Genomic DNA, 17,481 nt, shown 5'->3' with positions numbered 1-17,481 from the left:
GGAGAGAATTAAGACTTGGCATTGAATGAAACAGTTATAGAAGGCCAGGTTCTTGCCCACGGATTATGACCAAGTCTTGTATCAACAAATCATTATTGTCAACAGGGAAATAAGACTGTGAATGAATATGCCGAGGAGTTTTATCAATTGAGCTCCAGAAATAACTTACCAAAGATAGAAAGGCAGCAGGTGGTTCGTTTCATTTCAGGATTGAATGGAGGCATTCAGGAAAAACTTGAAATGAGTTCAGTATTGTGAAGTCCCATATCAGTTGGAAAGGACAACGAAGCATGGCTTATAAGCGTGTGGACACCTTTCCCTTGTGGACACTTTTTAAATCCATGACGACTGGATTGTAAATGGATTCCTTAGTGGCAAAGCGGACAATATTCACATTCGGGTGGTCTGGACTATAACAAGTATGGTCTCTAAATGATGCCATTAACTTAGTAAACATTGTGGAGAGGCAGTATAACCGAACCAAACCCCCTAACAAATGGAGACCTACAACTGATACTCCTCAAGACAAACATAAAACCACTCTTCCCATAAACACAAACACTACCACCTCCACTCCAAACATCACAAACAACAATGCCAAAAAACACATCAGACTTTCACAAAAATAACTCTAGAAACACTCACGACTACAACAATAGACTCCCTGCCAGACAACCTTCTTTCCAACCTAAACTGAACAATCCCTATGCTAGACCAGCACCAATCAAATGCTATAGATGCAGTGAAGTTAGGCATCGATCCAATGAATGCCCCCAAAGAAAACTTTTGAACATTCAAGAGGAGGAAGAAGATGGGAACTTTGATGAAGAGAATTATGAAAAAGAAGAAGACCAAGAGGAAATCAAAGGGCTTATGGGAGACCTTGGAGTCCCTATTGTCTGCATCCTTAAGAAGTTACTGTTATCTGCTAAACTCTCCAACCAAACACAGAGGAAAGCAATTTTCAAAACCAGGTGTACTATCAATGGACATGACTATGAGTTGATTGTAGACAGTGGAAGTTGTGAAAATGTGGTTTCAAAATCGCTTGTTAAGGCTCTACAACTTCCAGCTTCTAAACACCTTAAACCTTATAAAATAGGCTGGGTCTCAAAGGATAATGTGAAAATGGTTGATGAAATCTGTCGTGTACAATTTTCCATCCGAAACCACTATCTAGATGAGGTAGAATGTGACATTGTATAAATGGATGCATGCCATTTATTACTAGGAAGGCCCTAACAATTTGATAGAGATGTTAAACACAGTGCAAAGACCAATACTTATTCTTTCCAATGGAAAGGTAAGAATGTAACATCCCGTCCCAAAGTACATTGGAATTTCTAAAATTTGACCAAGGTTGACCGGTTTTGACCGTCGTTGACCGAGAAAAGGTCAAATGTTAACTTTTTGCTCCGGATGGAATTTCACATTGACCGAGGTACCGTTAAAAAGTACATATTTTTACGAGTTCATAGACTAGTAGCACGTTGAAAACGGAGCTACAGATTGAAAGTTATGAGCAAAACAAGTTAAGGTCAAGGTGTGCCGGAGTTGACTTTTTGTTCATGCAAAGTTGAGCTTTGACTCATGCACGGTTGTGAAGTAATCATCGATACGAGTTCATAGACTAGCGATACGTCCGATTTGGACATGTGGTTTGAAAGTTATTGACATGCAAAGTTTTTCGAATACCATAATATTTTAATATATTTTGACTTGAGCGAACAGTGTGTGCCACATGTCGTATTTTCAGCCAATCCCATGAGTGAACAGTATCACCCACAGTGGCTTTTATTTTGGCTAAAACACGTGAGCTAGGGGAGGAGAGAGAAAGAGGGGAGGAGAGAGAGAGAAAGCTAGAGAGAGAAACCCAACCGGCCAACCGCCATTCACCCATTTTCGGCCACCATAACAGTACACATGCCACCCCACCTTGACGCGCACCTGAAAACCGACCGACCAGCCAAAAATCACGGCCAATTGACCGCCAACGGGCCCGGATCGAGACTTTTTCGGCGGCGCTGCCGATTAATTCAAACCCAGATTTCTCCCTATTCTGACCTCCGTTTGCCTCACCGCCTGTCCCGTTGAGTCATCCATTCCCCGATCTACCTTCCCACCAAAAATCACGACCAGTGGCCACCGGACGCTCCGCCGGCGAGTGGTGGATTCCGGTGACCACGACGGCTCACCGGAAAACCCAAATCCGGTGAGTTTCTGATCACCCCACCTATCCTTCCGCACTAATTCAACCTTCCTAAACCCAAATCCGAGGTCATTTTCCTCTAATCCGTGATGGATTGAGAGAATCGAGGACTTAAATTCCGAGAGCTTTCTGGCAAGATCCCGGCCACCACGGGTCCGATCTCCAGGAAGTAAGCCTCAATCCGCGATCCTCATTCCATAAGCTTCATTTTGGTATATTACTCACAAATTTTGGTTAACGTTTGTGTTAAACCCCCCGGGTATCGGGTACTATTTATCCGAATAAAATATTAATTTATTTGATCCTGTATAATATTGTTGTTTTAGGAGCACGTGTGAGCCGTACAATTGATCCTATGGAGGATCTTGGTTGGATTGCATGCTCAAGGTGAGTGACCCACCTTCAAATTAATTTTAGGAATAAAATTTGTGAATATTTTGTATTAATTGAATATTTGAAATTGATATTCTATGTGATAAATATTTAATAGATTTATATTTGGAAATTTGATGCTCAATTGAGTGAATCAAAATATTTATATATTAAGAAATATTTTGATCTAAAGAATTTTATAAAATTGAAATTGAAATTATTAATTATTACATTAATTTGTTGGAATATTTCATAATTGAATATTTCAAAAATATGTTTATGTGTTCGATATTATGAGAATTTCTATCTAGAATTATATTGCCAATTTATAATGTTTTTAATATATGTGTTGTTGCAAAAAATGTATTTGGGATTTTAACGAAATTATGGTTTAAGGTTTTTAATTAATTATTATTGAGTTTGATGTTGATTTTATAATGCATAACAAATGCGTTTACATTATTTTGAGAATATATGAATTTCATGTGGTTTTAATAATATTTTTGGGCATGATTCGATTTTAAATATTTTAAGAAAAATATTGGTTTAAGTATGATGCTTTCAAATTATATAATTATGCCCTTGAAATATTATTGGATTGATTTTATGATTTGGAAAAAGTTATTTGTATATTATTATTGATGGTTTAATGTTGGAGATATTAAAGAAAAAATGTAGGATTGTGAATTTGAAAAATGGTATGATTCCCACAGTGAGTTTGGAAAAAAATTGTTATTTTTTAAATAATATGGTTATTTGTTTTAGACGCACTCATACAGTACTGGTGTTCTATATTGTGTATGTGAATGAGTGCGCAAGTTATAATATCTTTCGTGAGTTGTCATCGGACCGAGGGCAGGCAAGTCTGATATTGGCCATAAGTCGCCCCCTCCATGGCCGGGTTGACGGTTTAAGCAGTGGCGCTGTCGGGACGCCGAAGCAACCGTATGCAAGTTTCTCTCTTTAACCTCCCGCCGGACGGTACTGGTATATAGTGTGGTGCATCGAGTATTATTATTCAGATATAAATTTTAAATCTTAAAGTTTTAAAACAGTATTTAAATTAAATGTATTTAATTGGTTTTATCACCTATTTCCAATTAGTATTTTCTAAAATGTATTTATTCATATTTTATGTCAAAATGAATATTATAGTATTTTTCTACCACTTATTTTACATGATTGTTTGTAATTATTTAAATTATATTTTTGATACTGTTTATTTTGATTTATTAAGTCAAATTTTATGAATTATATATTGAATTTTTCCTTTATGTTATATTTCTTTAATGCAAGTATTCTAAATTTATTTTATTATATTTCATTACATTTTATTTGTATTTGGATTATTTAATTATTTATTAAATTAATTATTCCTTGATTTTTGGGATATAAAAGATTGGGTTTTGCGAAAATGTTTTAAAAGGGGAACATTTCCAACAGAGTGAATGGTGAGGGTTTTGAGAGAAAATATTATTTTCAATTAATTATTATTTATTTACTTATTTATTCTTAATTAATCAAATGTACTATAATTATCGTTATTATTATAATTATACAATAGATAGGGTCACTCACTGAAATGATTAGCATATCATATTTTTAATTTCGTTCCCCTAGGTACAATGATTGGTAGACGTTCGTCCGGAACAAGCTTAATCTTCGTTGTTGTCGTATTTCGAGGAATTCTCTTTATTTTCATTTATTTCTATTGTAATATTTCTTTCATCCTTGTTGTATAACTTCCATACTTAATTGTACTCTATGAAACTCTGTATACTGTCTTGGACATTTATGTATTAATTATGCATTGATTTCCTATTATTCATTTGGAGTGCTACAAATTTGTAGAATTAAATTGTAGTAATGTGAAAGGAATAAGGTGGTGTATATAGAAGTGTGTTTTCAGTGCAGGAAATTTGTGGTAAGTCCAACCCTTAGGGGAGGTTCTGCCGGATTTTCCATTGGAATGTCCGGTAGGGTTTCCCTGGGATCAGGGCTTGTCCAGGGTTCCGATGAGGAATTTTAGACGAGTCCTGACAAAGAAGGTGGTTCTGTTACCTTTTACTCCAGAGTAAATTTCCACTCCTAACAAGCACACACAGCCAACAAAACACTCTAACTGACCCCACAAAATGTCCCACAGCTTACCAAACCTTCTTTCCTCATGGCTTTAGTCCTTTCCAATCCAAAACCTGAGAATTTAACCGTTCCAGGACCAATAAAATTCCTTCTACAAGAATTTCAAGACATTTCACCCACTGAACTACCAGCTGAACTTTTGCCTATGAGAGACATTCAGCATATCATCGACTTAGTCCTAGGATCTAAAATTCCAAACCTACCTCATTATAGAATGAGTCCCAAGGAGCATGAGATATTGCAAGGTATTGTAGATGACCTGCTGGAGAAGAAGCTCATTAAAGAGAGCCTAAGCCCGTATGTCGTACCTGCTTTAACTGTTCCTAAAAAGGATGGGACCGATGAATGTGTGTGGATAGCAGGGTAATTAACAAGATAACTATCAAATACAGCTTTCCCATACCGAGACTTGAAGATATATTGGACAAGCTCGAAGGCTCTCAAATTTTCTCAAAGCTGGACCTAAAGAGTAGATACCATCAGATTCGTATCAGACCTAGAGATGAATGGAAGACAGCCTTTAAAACTAAAGAAGGGCTGTATGAGTGGCTAGTAATGCCATTCGGTTTGTGCAATGTGCCAAGCACCTTCATGAGGCTCATGAACCAAGTCTTGAAGTTGTTTCCCTTTGTCGTCGTCTACTTCGATGACATTCTAATTTTTAACAGGGATACACAGTAGTATTTGGCTCATTTAAGGATGGTTTTTCAAGCTCTTCGAGTTAACAAATTGTATCTCAACATAAAAAAGTGTCAGTTCTTGATCGAGCGATTGTTATTTTTGGGGTTTATTATTAGCAAGAATGGAATCCACACTGATCCTCAAAAGATAAAAGCCATATCGGATTGGAAATCCCCTACCAATATCTCTGAGCTCTAAACTTTCCACTAATTGGCAACCTTTTACAGAAGGTTCATTAAAAATTTCAGCACCATAGTCACTCCTTTGACCAACTGTTTGGAAAAGGGAAATTTCCATTGGGAAGATGAGTAAGAAAATAGCTTCAATCTTCTTAAGCAGAAACTAACGCAAGCACCGGTCCTTGCATTGCCTAATTTTGACAAGGTCTTCGAGGTGGAAACCGATGCTTCTAAATTTGGCATAGGAGCTGTGTTGATGCAAGAAGGCAAACCAATTGAATTTTTCAGTGAGAAATTATGTGAAGCTGGACAAAAGTGGGGCACCTATGAACACAAGCTATATGCGCTGGTACATCCATTTGATCATTAGGAGCATTATTTGATTCAACGAGACTTTATTTTAAAGAGTGATCATCAGCCACTGAAATACCTTAACTCTTAAAAGAAATTAAATAACCTCCATGCACGTTGGCTGCAATTTCTGCACAAATTTCATTATTCTTTTCAGCATCGTGCTGGGAAACTCAACACTGTGGCTAATGCTCTAAGTAGGAAACCCTGTTGCTTACCACGCTCCAAATTTCTCTCCAAGAGTTTGCTTCTATCAAAGAACTCTACCCCTCTGACCTTGAATTTGGTGATATCTGGGAAAAATGTGAAAAACATGAATGTACAGCAGATTATCACATTACTGAAGGTTTTCTCTTTAAAGGAAATCAATTGTGCATCCCCGATACATTTTTACGCACTCATCTAATTGGAGAGTTACATGCTGGAGGATTAGCAGCACACCTTGGTAGAGATAAAACCATCGCTGCAGGCACTTCTAAATTCTTTTGGCCCCATATTAAACAGGATATCACTTGTTTTATCCAAAGATGTGTTATCTGTCAACGAGCCAAATTAAACATTTAAAACACTGGACTTTACTCCCCTCTGCCAATCCCTGCCACTATATGGGAAGATCTTTCATTGGACTTTATACTTGGTTTGCCCGTCACACAATGTCGAGTGGATTCCATATATGTAGTGGTTGACCGGTTTTCCAAAATGGCCCATTTCATTCCTTGCAAGAAGACCGCTGATGCAAGCAACATTGCCAATATGTTCTTTAAAGAAATTGTACGTTTACATGGAGTTCCTAAGACCATCACCTCTGACCGAGATATCAAGTTTATAAGCCATTTCTGGCAGGTTTTGTGGTTCAAATTTGGTACTCAACTTCAGTACAGCAGTACCTACCATCCCCAAACTGATGGCCAGACAAAGGTGGTGAACAGAACATTGGGAAATATGCTCCAAAGTCTTGCTCATGACAAGCCAAAGCAATGGGATTTGGTTCTACCACAAGCTGAGTTTGCTTACAACAGCATGCTCAATCGAACCACCAATATCACTCCATTCTCCATTATGCAAACTAAATCTCCAAATCAGACCACTGATCTGCTCATTGTCAAAGGCCAATCACACAACAAAGCCACCACATTTGCAGAGCAATATGTTGCTTTCCATAAAGAAATCCAGCAACAAATTGCAGCTTCCAATGCAAAATATAAAGAAGCAGGGACTAAAGTTTATCAGGAAGGTGATCTCGTGATGGTTTTCTTACATAAATAATCTTTCCCCACTCATACTTATCACAAGCTAAAACTGAAGAAGATAGGTCCTTTTACCGTGCTTAAACAGCTTGGTGACAATGCCTATGTCATTGATTTACCTCCAGAATTCAAAATTTCTTCTACTTTCAATGTTGTAGACCTCCATCCATATTATCCGCCAAATTCAGCTCCAACAGTCAACAAGGAACTTGAGGACGCGTTCTTTCAGGGAGGAGAAGAATTGCTGCAGTAGAAGGCTTAAAATTGCTACCGTTGCATTATCTGTAAAAATGACATCGTAGCTGTTTTGACAACCTCTTGGAAAGTCCTTATCAATCTACACCGTTTCATTAAACCATTTAATTTGTTTTTCTATTAATAGTTGGCTAATCTTGCTTTAAGTAATAAGTTAGTTAAGTTTTGTTTTCTTCTGTATAAAAGGGCCGTTCTTCTCTGAGAGGAGGGGTTCTTATTTTGTTGGTTGCTGTTGGATATACAATGGACAGAATTCTTGAGTAAAACTTGCCTCCACTAACCTCTTACATTTTTCTGTGAGCTGGTTGCTGGAATTTCTATCTTTGTTTACTATTTCACTGCATCAATAACCCTACTAAATTATATACTCCTTATAATAATAAAACTAATTTGGTTTCAACACTATAATTATATAGAGGTTTTACTGTATATCCTCGTAAACTATACAAATTTTTGCATTTTATCTTTTATTATGTGTTACAATTATTATTTTTATGATTTATTGCATTTTAATAATACCTTATATTTTGGCCTTATTGCATATAAGATCTTTAATTTTAAAACATTCCACATCAAGTTCTTAATTTACAATTTATTTCACATTTAGTTCAATTTCCAAATCAAGTTCGAAATTAACTAATAGAAAGTTTAAAATTAAAAAAGTTAAGGGATATTGGTAGACAAGCACCCTGAACTTTATCAAGGTTAACACATTACATCCTAAACTTTTTTTCTGACATTTTGCACCCCAAATTTCCTTTTTACTTGCACCGTTGGTTCTTCTGTTAAAAATACATAATAGAATTATCAAGTGCCTCGCACGTGCTCATAAAACGATGATAGATTAGATAATTTTATTGTTTTCAATTTACAAATTAGTGTTTCATTTGAGAAATTTCTTCATCGAAATCTGTTCTCCTTCTTCTTCTTCTTCTTCCTCCCATGTCCCTACCTGTTCTCTTTCATTCCTCACCTTTTTCACTTCTCACATGCTCTTTCAAATCCAAAACCTCTTCTTTCTTTTTTCTTTCTTTTTTTTTTTCCTCTTCTTCTTCTTCTTCCAAACCACCACTCTCATTAACACCAACAATTTCAAAGCTGTAAGGAAATGAAGTTCTCTCACTCTTCTTTGTCCATATCAATCTTCTTCTTTTTTTTTTTTTTTTTGGGGTGTACTCTCTCTTTCTCGATAACTCTCTCTGTCTCTTTCTCTCTCTCTCTTTTTTTTTTTGTGGTGCTCTCTCTCTTTCTCCGTAACTCTCTCTGTCTCTCTTTATCTATTCTCTTTCTCTGTCCTTTTTTTTTTTTTACGTACTCTCTCTCTCTCTCTGTAAATCTCTCTATCTGTCTGTCTCTCTTTCCTCTTTCTCTGTCTCTGTTCTTTTTTTTTTCTTTTTTTTTTTTTGGTACTCTCTCTTTCTCTATAACTCTGTCTGTCTGTCTCCTCTCTTTAACTGATATTTTAGGAAAGCAAAACTCCATTTTAGCAATGGATGGAAGCTTTTTTTTCCCCCTCTTTTTGGCCCTCAATTTTTTTCCTTCACATTTCCTGAATTCCAAACAAAGCCTAAAAATTATAAAATTACCTGATCTACCCTCATTTGAAGGGCACATGTGAGACATCTGATCATTTTGTTATGCATTTTTAATAGAAAAACTAACGGTGCAAGTAAAAAGGAAGTTTGGATTGCAAAATGAAAAAAAAAAAAATTGGGAAACAATGTGTCAACCTAAATAAAGTTTGGGGTACTTGGCTGCTAATATCTCTATTATATTGATTTTCTCAATTTACAAATAAGATAAAAAAAAAATTTATTAATGAGAAAGTTAGTCAATTTTTTTCAAATTTTAAACTTTTGTTGATTAATTTGAAATTCGGACGAATATAAAAAAAAATTATAAATTGAGAAGCAAAGGTTAAACATTTTAAAATAAAAGGTGCAATATACTATTTGACTAAAATATAGAGTACTAGAATACATTAACTTTTATTTTTATATTAGTTTAGTCCATAGATTACCTTTTCCTATTTAAAATGAGGCTCCACATTATTGTCCAAAATTGTGCACTATTCAACCTTTGGGTACTAGAATCTTGCTCACCCAGGCATAGGATATGGTGTCATGTAGCATTTGAGCGATATTGCAAACTCTATGCTTTGTTACAAGGTGCTCTCACAAAATCACATGAACTTTAGTAGCTTAGAGCCCACAAGCCCACCTACTTCATAGCTATGGATTATTATTATTATTATTTGAAATCAATTTATCGATTTGAAAACAATTAGTTACTTAGACAAATATTGTGTTTCGTAGTATTTAATATCTTCCCCTTTGTTCTATCATGCACAATGGAAGCTATGTGAATTCACACTCCAAAAAAATAAAATCATGCAAAAGTTAGGTTAAAATATATTGCGGAAAATAGGTAAATGGTGAAAGTAATAATAAAAGGAAACCAGTGGCAAAACTTAAAACCATCAAGTTCATAAAAGATGTGGAATCTAAAATAGCAAAGTACAAATAATCAAACCATTTCAGAAAATAAAACATAAAACACAACGTCCAATAAACAAACAACCTTCAAACACACATCCAACTAAAGCACAACTTGCCTCCAACCGGGAAGGCCTAAATAAGGTACCAACTTAACAAACATAACATGTTTGCACCAAACACCAATTAAAGACTAAATAACTCACAAACTACTTTACTAGACTGTATAAAAGGATATAGAATCCGTTAACAGGCTTCTTCGTTTTCACCTGAAGACGAATAAGATGACAGCGAAGACAAACCTTTCCTTAGTAAATCTGCTGATGAAATTATCAAAGCATTACTTGTCGACGCAAAAGACAACCATTAGATTCACGCACAAACTCCTTTACTAGACTGTAGAAAAGGAGGTTGGATACGCATCCAGTGCGTGCTTTAGAGAAATCTTCTTCACCGTTGCACAAAGATGAAGAAGATGACAGTTTCCATGCTACGGGCCTGTCAAATGAAAAACATTTCATTTTCCAGGCGAGGATGCAATTTGAAGACGCCCATTGAAGCTGCTGCTGTTGGAGACTGTCCTTCCATCATCGCCGCTTCATGATAGAGTCGCCCTCTATAAGCAGCAAGATCAGCATAGTATACCGGTGGGACCAAAGACACAGGTTTCGTGCAACGAGCCATAGTGAAGCACCTATCATAGATGAGTTTTTGCAGCTGATCAGAAGTAAACTTGTGATCATCCCAGAGTACGCGGTAGTGAGTAGGCTTGCTTGTACCAAGGCCCCCATGGTGACTGCAAAGATAGAAGTCATACCCAAATGGGTCCACAATTGTTGTGTCCACAACTGTTCCTGGGGACACGTTGCCGGTGGAACTTCCATCCTGTCTACTTCTTGGAAACAATCGAGTTTGATGTCGCTTCTGAGCAACAATAAGTGTTATGCTAGGACAGTAGCCGCCTCTAGTTCGAAATACCCTCTTCAGGTCCTGCAACTCTTCATTGAGAACCATATCAAATTGGCCCTCACTAACTCCATCTCGAAAGACAATAATCTTTCCTGGCTTGACTTTATTTTGTTGCTCATAAGTTTCAACAAGCTCCCAACACATATCCCCAAAATGCAGAATCTTCTCACATCTGTTGTCTTGGGGTCCAATTCTTGCAGCATAACGATTTGCAGCAGGCCATTTCATAGAGCCAACAACAGCTGCTATTGATGGGATAGTTGGGGTCCGAGAACCAGGATGATTGACATCAGCGCCCAGAAACATGGTATGGCCAGCACCCTCGAGGAGGGGAAGACTCTCACTTAACTCCACATTGCTACCTCCAAGCTTGGCATTGATCTTGATACCAAGATTGGCTAAATACTGATCATTTGCCTTGTTTGCAGGGCTAGACAAACAACATTGTGTCATAACACCAATCTTGGTTTCAGAGATCCACTTGAGATAATTGTAACCGCGATGTTCTTCAGACATTACAAAAAGAAGAACTTGTAAATCACCATTTTTCATCTTACAAGCCTGTTCATAGGTGCTTTCAAGAAGCTTACGAAGCGAATTAAGATTAGAGAAATTATTCATTGAGGTGGGTTTATAAAAGAGAGGCTCCTCCATTTCAATACCCAAGCTTTTGCAGCGATTGATAAATTTTGGAACAAATTGACCAGGGTATAGTTTGAATCGTGGATCAGAATTGCTGCTAAAGTCTAGTATAGCCCACCTCCGAATCGGTTTTCCTTCCACTACTGACTTTCCGACGAGGTTCCACTGACATTTCTCATTGTCAACTGTTATTGTCATCTCGCCATTACGAGAACCTAGCTTCAATTCAGGCGGCTTAATTATGCGCCCTGTTACTGATGTCATATTCATGTTGACTTCAAAACCAAAATTTCGAGTGGTATCACTACTGTAGATGAAAAATCACAACAAAGGGACAAGATAAGTTCTAATTTGCATCAATTTTGAAATTAAATAATCAACTTCAAATATAATAATAAGCTGAAGTAAGCTCATCTACATCGCATTAATTTATCATAAGTTCTAGAAAGATGATAGATGGTATTTTCCCAACTATTAGCTTAACCCCTCAATTATTAGTTTCCCAACTATTGAAATAAGACCAGGTTCTGAATATAATTAGGAAATAGATTATAAATAATGTTATAGGTACCAATTAGTGATATTTATCAAGTGATGATGAGTCGTTATATTACTGGTTTATATTTAATTACATTATCATTTAAAGATTTCACTTCTCCATATTTAGAATATATTAATTTTCTAACCAATAAAATAAAAAACACTTTATCTTGATAAATATCTTAGTAGACTAGCTAACACCCCCTATTATTCTTTAATCTATATCATCATCAAATGTTTGCAATCTAGTGTGCATGATAACAACAATTTGCATGATACTCATAAAAGAAAACATGTTATATGTAATAACGGAAACGAGAAAACAAACAACTAGCAATCAACAAATTGATTATCAAATAAATGTGAGGATAAAATTGTATAAATTCTACGTACCCGCAAGGTCCAATTTCCGACCGTACCATGTTGCAGATCATGTTCGCTCTATCCCTTGGCGAAGGCAATGAAATGTTTTTCAACATGATGGCTGCATTTCGATCCAAATGCTCCTTTTGATACCTTTGACCCTCAGCAAGTTCACACAACTCCATTGGTACATAACGCTTTTTTCCTAAATCCAAGCAGGGAATGCCTTTGTATTCAATATCCTTGTTATATCTATCCCTGAAATAATCAACAAGTCGAATTTTCTCTGGTGGCTTCCTACCATCTGGGTCTTGAACATCAAATTCACAATCTCTTGTGATGTCTTTGGTCAAACCACTTATGGTATACTTTTGTTTGATTCTACGATGAGTCACATAAACTTTAAGACCCCTCAACACTTTTTCAACTTCTCTCCTAAACTTCAAAAAATCGTTTATATCAAAACCTCTTATATGCTCATTGAGAAAATCTATAACTGGCATACGCTTACGAAATGCCAGAACCGAGTAGTCCAGACACAAGGCCAAACCTTGGCAGGTGGGCTTTAGGCTATGCTGGAAGCCTCGAAATGCAGCAATTCCACGTCCAAGGTCATTTCGAGTATCATGTTCAGTGGGATAAAAATTCCTCCCAACTGAAATCATATTCCTAGTCGGATTCTCCTTCAGTACCAAATCCATCCCTTGCAGTATGTCACGAGGGATCGACGGGATGGATCCACTTAAGTAATCGGACAACTTGGACAGCCTGAGCTCATTGACAAGCTTTAAGGTAATTATGTAAGAACGTACCATTGTACCTTCACTCTTAGAAACCTCCACTTTGAACGATGATTCAGTTGGCAATTCCACTGCACTGAATATATTCTTCTTACCATCATAAGCAGTCATTGACAAAGGAATCTCCATAGAATAGTCAGAGGATAATTGGTTCCTGATCATAGAAAGATCATCCTTGTTTATCTTCACGGGCCGGCCATTCTCAGGAGGCATCTCCGGTTTGATATCAACATCATAGTGCCTTATAATACTCTCTGGACTGTAATTGACAGGAAAATGATTAACAAGAAGACTTGCAGTTCGTATGGCATTCCTGCCACCCTTGTCAGGGCGTTTCACTGGTAAAATTTTGCCTGAATCTGGTTCTTTTACAGGAATAAGTTTGTCTGAATTTCCTAGAGCAGAAAAACAGATGCTATTCAGTTATCAAGAAAATCTGAAGAATGCTAAGGAGCTAAAATAAATTGTTATGCAAAGCAGTCAATATTAAACACGACCTGACACATTTTTCCCATTCATGTTCATTAATATTCTTTGGGACTTACCATTTGACAAATATATATATATATATATATATATGAATATTAAATAATTGTGATGTAGAACTATTTTTTCACTCTTTGCAGGGCACTAGATAGTTTAAATTGGTTAATTAACCTATTTGTGATCAGTTAGCTTGGACTGAATTTTCTTATTTTTGGTTATGAATTCAAGTAGGTGTATTCAATTTGCATTTTAAAAGATTTTTACTAATTTTTTGAAATGATAGACGTTTGCTAATTTTTATGATTAGATAAACAAGTGTGAATGAGTTTCAAAGTTTTTCTTTTTTCATTTCTTTTATTAGTTTGAAGCTATTTTACACTTATTTTTGTGTATTTTTGGTTTATATCTTAGTATTAATAACTTAATATATATAATTGTAATTCTTATCTACAATACCATGATCCCATAATACTGATTTAATATATATTTTTTAATATATATTTAACAAAAATTATAATTAGTTGATACAATTAGTTAATAGTAAAAGAAGTATTTAATTAAAATAATATATTTATTTATAATATATTATAATTTTACTACTTCTTTTTTCTAATGATAAATAAATTGACTGGTTAGTTCTTTGGTATTAATTTCAAATTTTTTTTTTTCAATTTATTTTGGTGGATTAATTCCTAACAGAATCAAATCATTTTTATTTTCTTTTAAGCCTCTTCAAACTATAAGTTAGCTAGAAAGTATTATGTAACGGTGGCCCTTCTAAATTGTTTTTTCTGGGTCCGCCCACTGATATGAATACTATATATATATATATATGTATATTAATCAGAAACGCAAACAGATCACATACCAGGGGAACAAGAAGAGGAAGAAGAAGGTGTGTGGTACTGAATCACCGGAGCAGGGGTAGCTGCAGGATTCCCACTTCTTCCTCTACCATGGCCACCTCCCTCACCAGCCGCGCTTGAACCGATTGGAGAGCGCACAGTCTCGACCTGGGTCATCGGATCTGCACTTCGCCACCTACAAGAACCGCTCTGTTGCTGCTGGTTCTGATGCTGACGCTGATTATGCCCATACTGTTGGTGAACGCCGCCACTGGAACCGCTCGTCCATCGCTGGCTGTACTCACGACCTTGCTGCTGATGCTGATAATGATGTTGTTGTTGTTGATGACCGAAACCTCTTCCTCTACCACCGCCACCTCGGCCATTGCCACGGGCATATCCTCCACCATTTCCTCCTCTTCCTCCTCCTCCTCCTTCTCTCCCTCTGCCATAGCCATTACTCCGTCTCTCCATTAGAAGCAAACTAAATCAGAAGAAAAAAATACTAACACTGAAATATTTGAGCATTGAAGATTGAACAAATTTGGGATATGTATATATATATATATATATACATATATATTTTAAGAAGGAAAGTTGGTCGGTGAAGAAACTTTTGTATAAAGACAGCTGAAATTATGTGGATAACCTTTGCTAAGTCCGCAAGGAATCGAGACAATACAGAAGATTGAAACGGGAAAAGGAAAAGGTTAAGATTGGAATCTCACACTAGTCTACCCCTGGATGTCCAGAGAGTTGTGGTTTCGAGAGTAGTGGCCAAGTCATTTTGTTTGGCGTTCAAGTTCAGAGGGAATAAAATTGCCCAAAAATAAAGAAAAAAAAGTGAATGACGGTGGAGATTCTCGGTTTCACTTTTATAAAGATATTTCTAAAATAATACATTATATATATGTATATATTCCTTTTCTTTTTAATTGTATATGTTTCTAAAATACTTTAGAACTTTTGCCTATTATTTATGCTCATGTCCAAACAAAATGAAAGATTAAGAAAATGGAAAAAAAAAAAAATTATGCTATTAATTCTGATGTTTGTGATGCCCCGACTTGATGAAGGACCCATATGTAGCTCCAAGCTTTGCTAAACACAGCTGTATCGTCTGCGTTTTACATACGCTTTCTATCGTCCGCATTCTAGACAAAAGGAATTTTCTTTTTTAGGAATTTTGGAGCTTTAAGACCTTTTAGCACCAATTTAAAAGGTTATGGGTTAAAATGCTAAAATATTGAAATAGTTCAGGAAACAATACCCGGATAAAACCTATTTTAATTGGTAAGAAATTTTTTTTTTCTTACACTTAAGCTTTATCTAATTATATATAAACTGTATACTTTCGCAAAATTATCATTTAATTTTTTAATTTTCTGTATTTATCAAAATAAATTTACCTGTCAGTTTTTAACAATTACTCTAAACAGTTAAATGTTAAATTGTATTTTTACTCTATTATTCAATCATAAAATGTTAATTTTTAATCTTGCTTTTAATTGTTAAATCTAACATGTAAAAGTTGATAAAAATTTATAAATAAAACTATTTTAAAAAATCTAAGAAATTAAATAGAGGTTAATGATGATGTCACTAGAATCTAAATGCAATTATAGCAAAATTAAAAGCTTTAAATGAAATTTGTTCCATGCTGGTATCATCACTAATATAATAATTTTTATTTTTTTTTACTAGTATTAATATAACAAAGTTTACAATATATTACATAAACGTATATAAATTGATACACAATACCCAAATATAGTATACAATGAATATAATACTTTCAGTTTAAACAATGTATATAATATCATATAGAGTGAAAGGATACAATGGTGCCATTGGAAATTAGTTTTTTTTTTTTTGTCTTTCCTTTTTTTTTTTTTTTTTTTTTTGGGGTGACACCCTTAGAAATTAGTTGGGAGAACACTACTATGATTATCCTAATGTCCTTCTTTTCTTTCTTTATTTTTTGTTTGGTTATTTGTATTAACAGTTAGAGTGTGTTTGGATCAATATTTATATAAATATAGATATAAATATATATCCTTCGTTTCTCATCAAGGCACTTTAATGGAATTTGTGCAGAGTCCACCATCATGCAATATGTTTCAGAAAGCTTTTTTCATGTAACATGTTCTATAATGTTGAAATTCGCACCAAATTCCATCAAGGTATCCGGAAGAAAAATTGACTATAGATATATAGCAAAATCTATTTATACTAATAAAATAACCTCCATGTAGGTGTACAAAAATTCGATCCTAATTTGAGCGAATTATAAATAAGAATAAATTTGAAATTATAATAAGTTATAGTTTTTATAGGTTCCATCCTAAGAAAGAAATTTGCTTCCACATAATAATTATCTATATATTGAAAAAATATATGTTATGTTACATTGACGGTTTAAGATGAAATAAAATATTTATCTAAAGTTACTTTGAAACTATATGCTCTATTAATTAATTAGTAATGTATTACATAATTTATCTCTATACCACTTATACTAAGGATATCTAAGTTGAAACAATAATTTTTGTAACTACACCTCTACTAATTTATATACTCATTATAGAAATAAAATTAATTTGTTTCCAACAAAATGACAATAAAGAGGTTTTATTGTATATCCTTATAAACTATATAAATTTTCACATTTTATCCTTTATTATGTGTCACGATTTATTATTTTTACGATTTATTGAATTTTAGCAGTACCTTATATATTAGCCATTGCATATAAAACCTTCAATTTTAAAACGTTTCACAACAAGCTCTAAATTTACAATTTGTTTCACATTAATTCAATTTCCAAATTATGTACCAAATAACTAATAGAAAGTTTAAAAATTAAAAAAATAATTAATTTTCTCAGTTTATAAATAAAATAAGA

At 34.8% G+C, this 17,481-nt stretch overlaps 1 protein-coding gene across 3 annotated transcripts; it reads right to left on the bottom strand.

Moving 5' to 3' along the window:
* Nucleotides 1-9,897: 9,897 nt before the first annotated feature.
* On the bottom strand, nt 9,898-15,380 carry LOC107416305 (protein argonaute 2). Of its 3 annotated transcripts, none has more exons than XM_048472646.2 (3): nt 14,600-15,380; nt 12,476-13,640; nt 9,898-11,846 (listed from the first exon to the last, which is right to left on the bottom strand). In XM_048472646.2, exons 1-3 carry the CDS (start codon nt 15,048-15,050, stop codon nt 10,433-10,435), a joined length of 3,030 nt encoding a protein of 1,009 aa, XP_048328603.2. In that variant the 5' UTR covers nt 15,051-15,380; the 3' UTR covers nt 9,898-10,432. The 3 variants fall into 3 exon arrangements, with proteins under 3 accessions (XP_048328603.2, XP_024928971.3, XP_048328602.2); XM_025073203.3 differs by having other exon boundaries at nt 9,898-11,849; nt 12,476-13,631; XM_048472645.2 differs by having other exon boundaries at nt 9,898-11,849; nt 14,600-15,378.
* Nucleotides 15,381-17,481: the final 2,101 nt, after the last annotated feature.

This window comes from Ziziphus jujuba, chromosome 4 (genome assembly GCF_031755915.1).
Source record: "Ziziphus jujuba cultivar Dongzao chromosome 4, ASM3175591v1".
Taxonomy (NCBI): Eukaryota; Viridiplantae; Streptophyta; class Magnoliopsida; order Rosales; family Rhamnaceae; genus Ziziphus; species Ziziphus jujuba.
The sequence above is the reverse complement of the archived record's forward strand: the minus strand, read 5'-3'. Positions and strand labels throughout refer to the sequence as shown.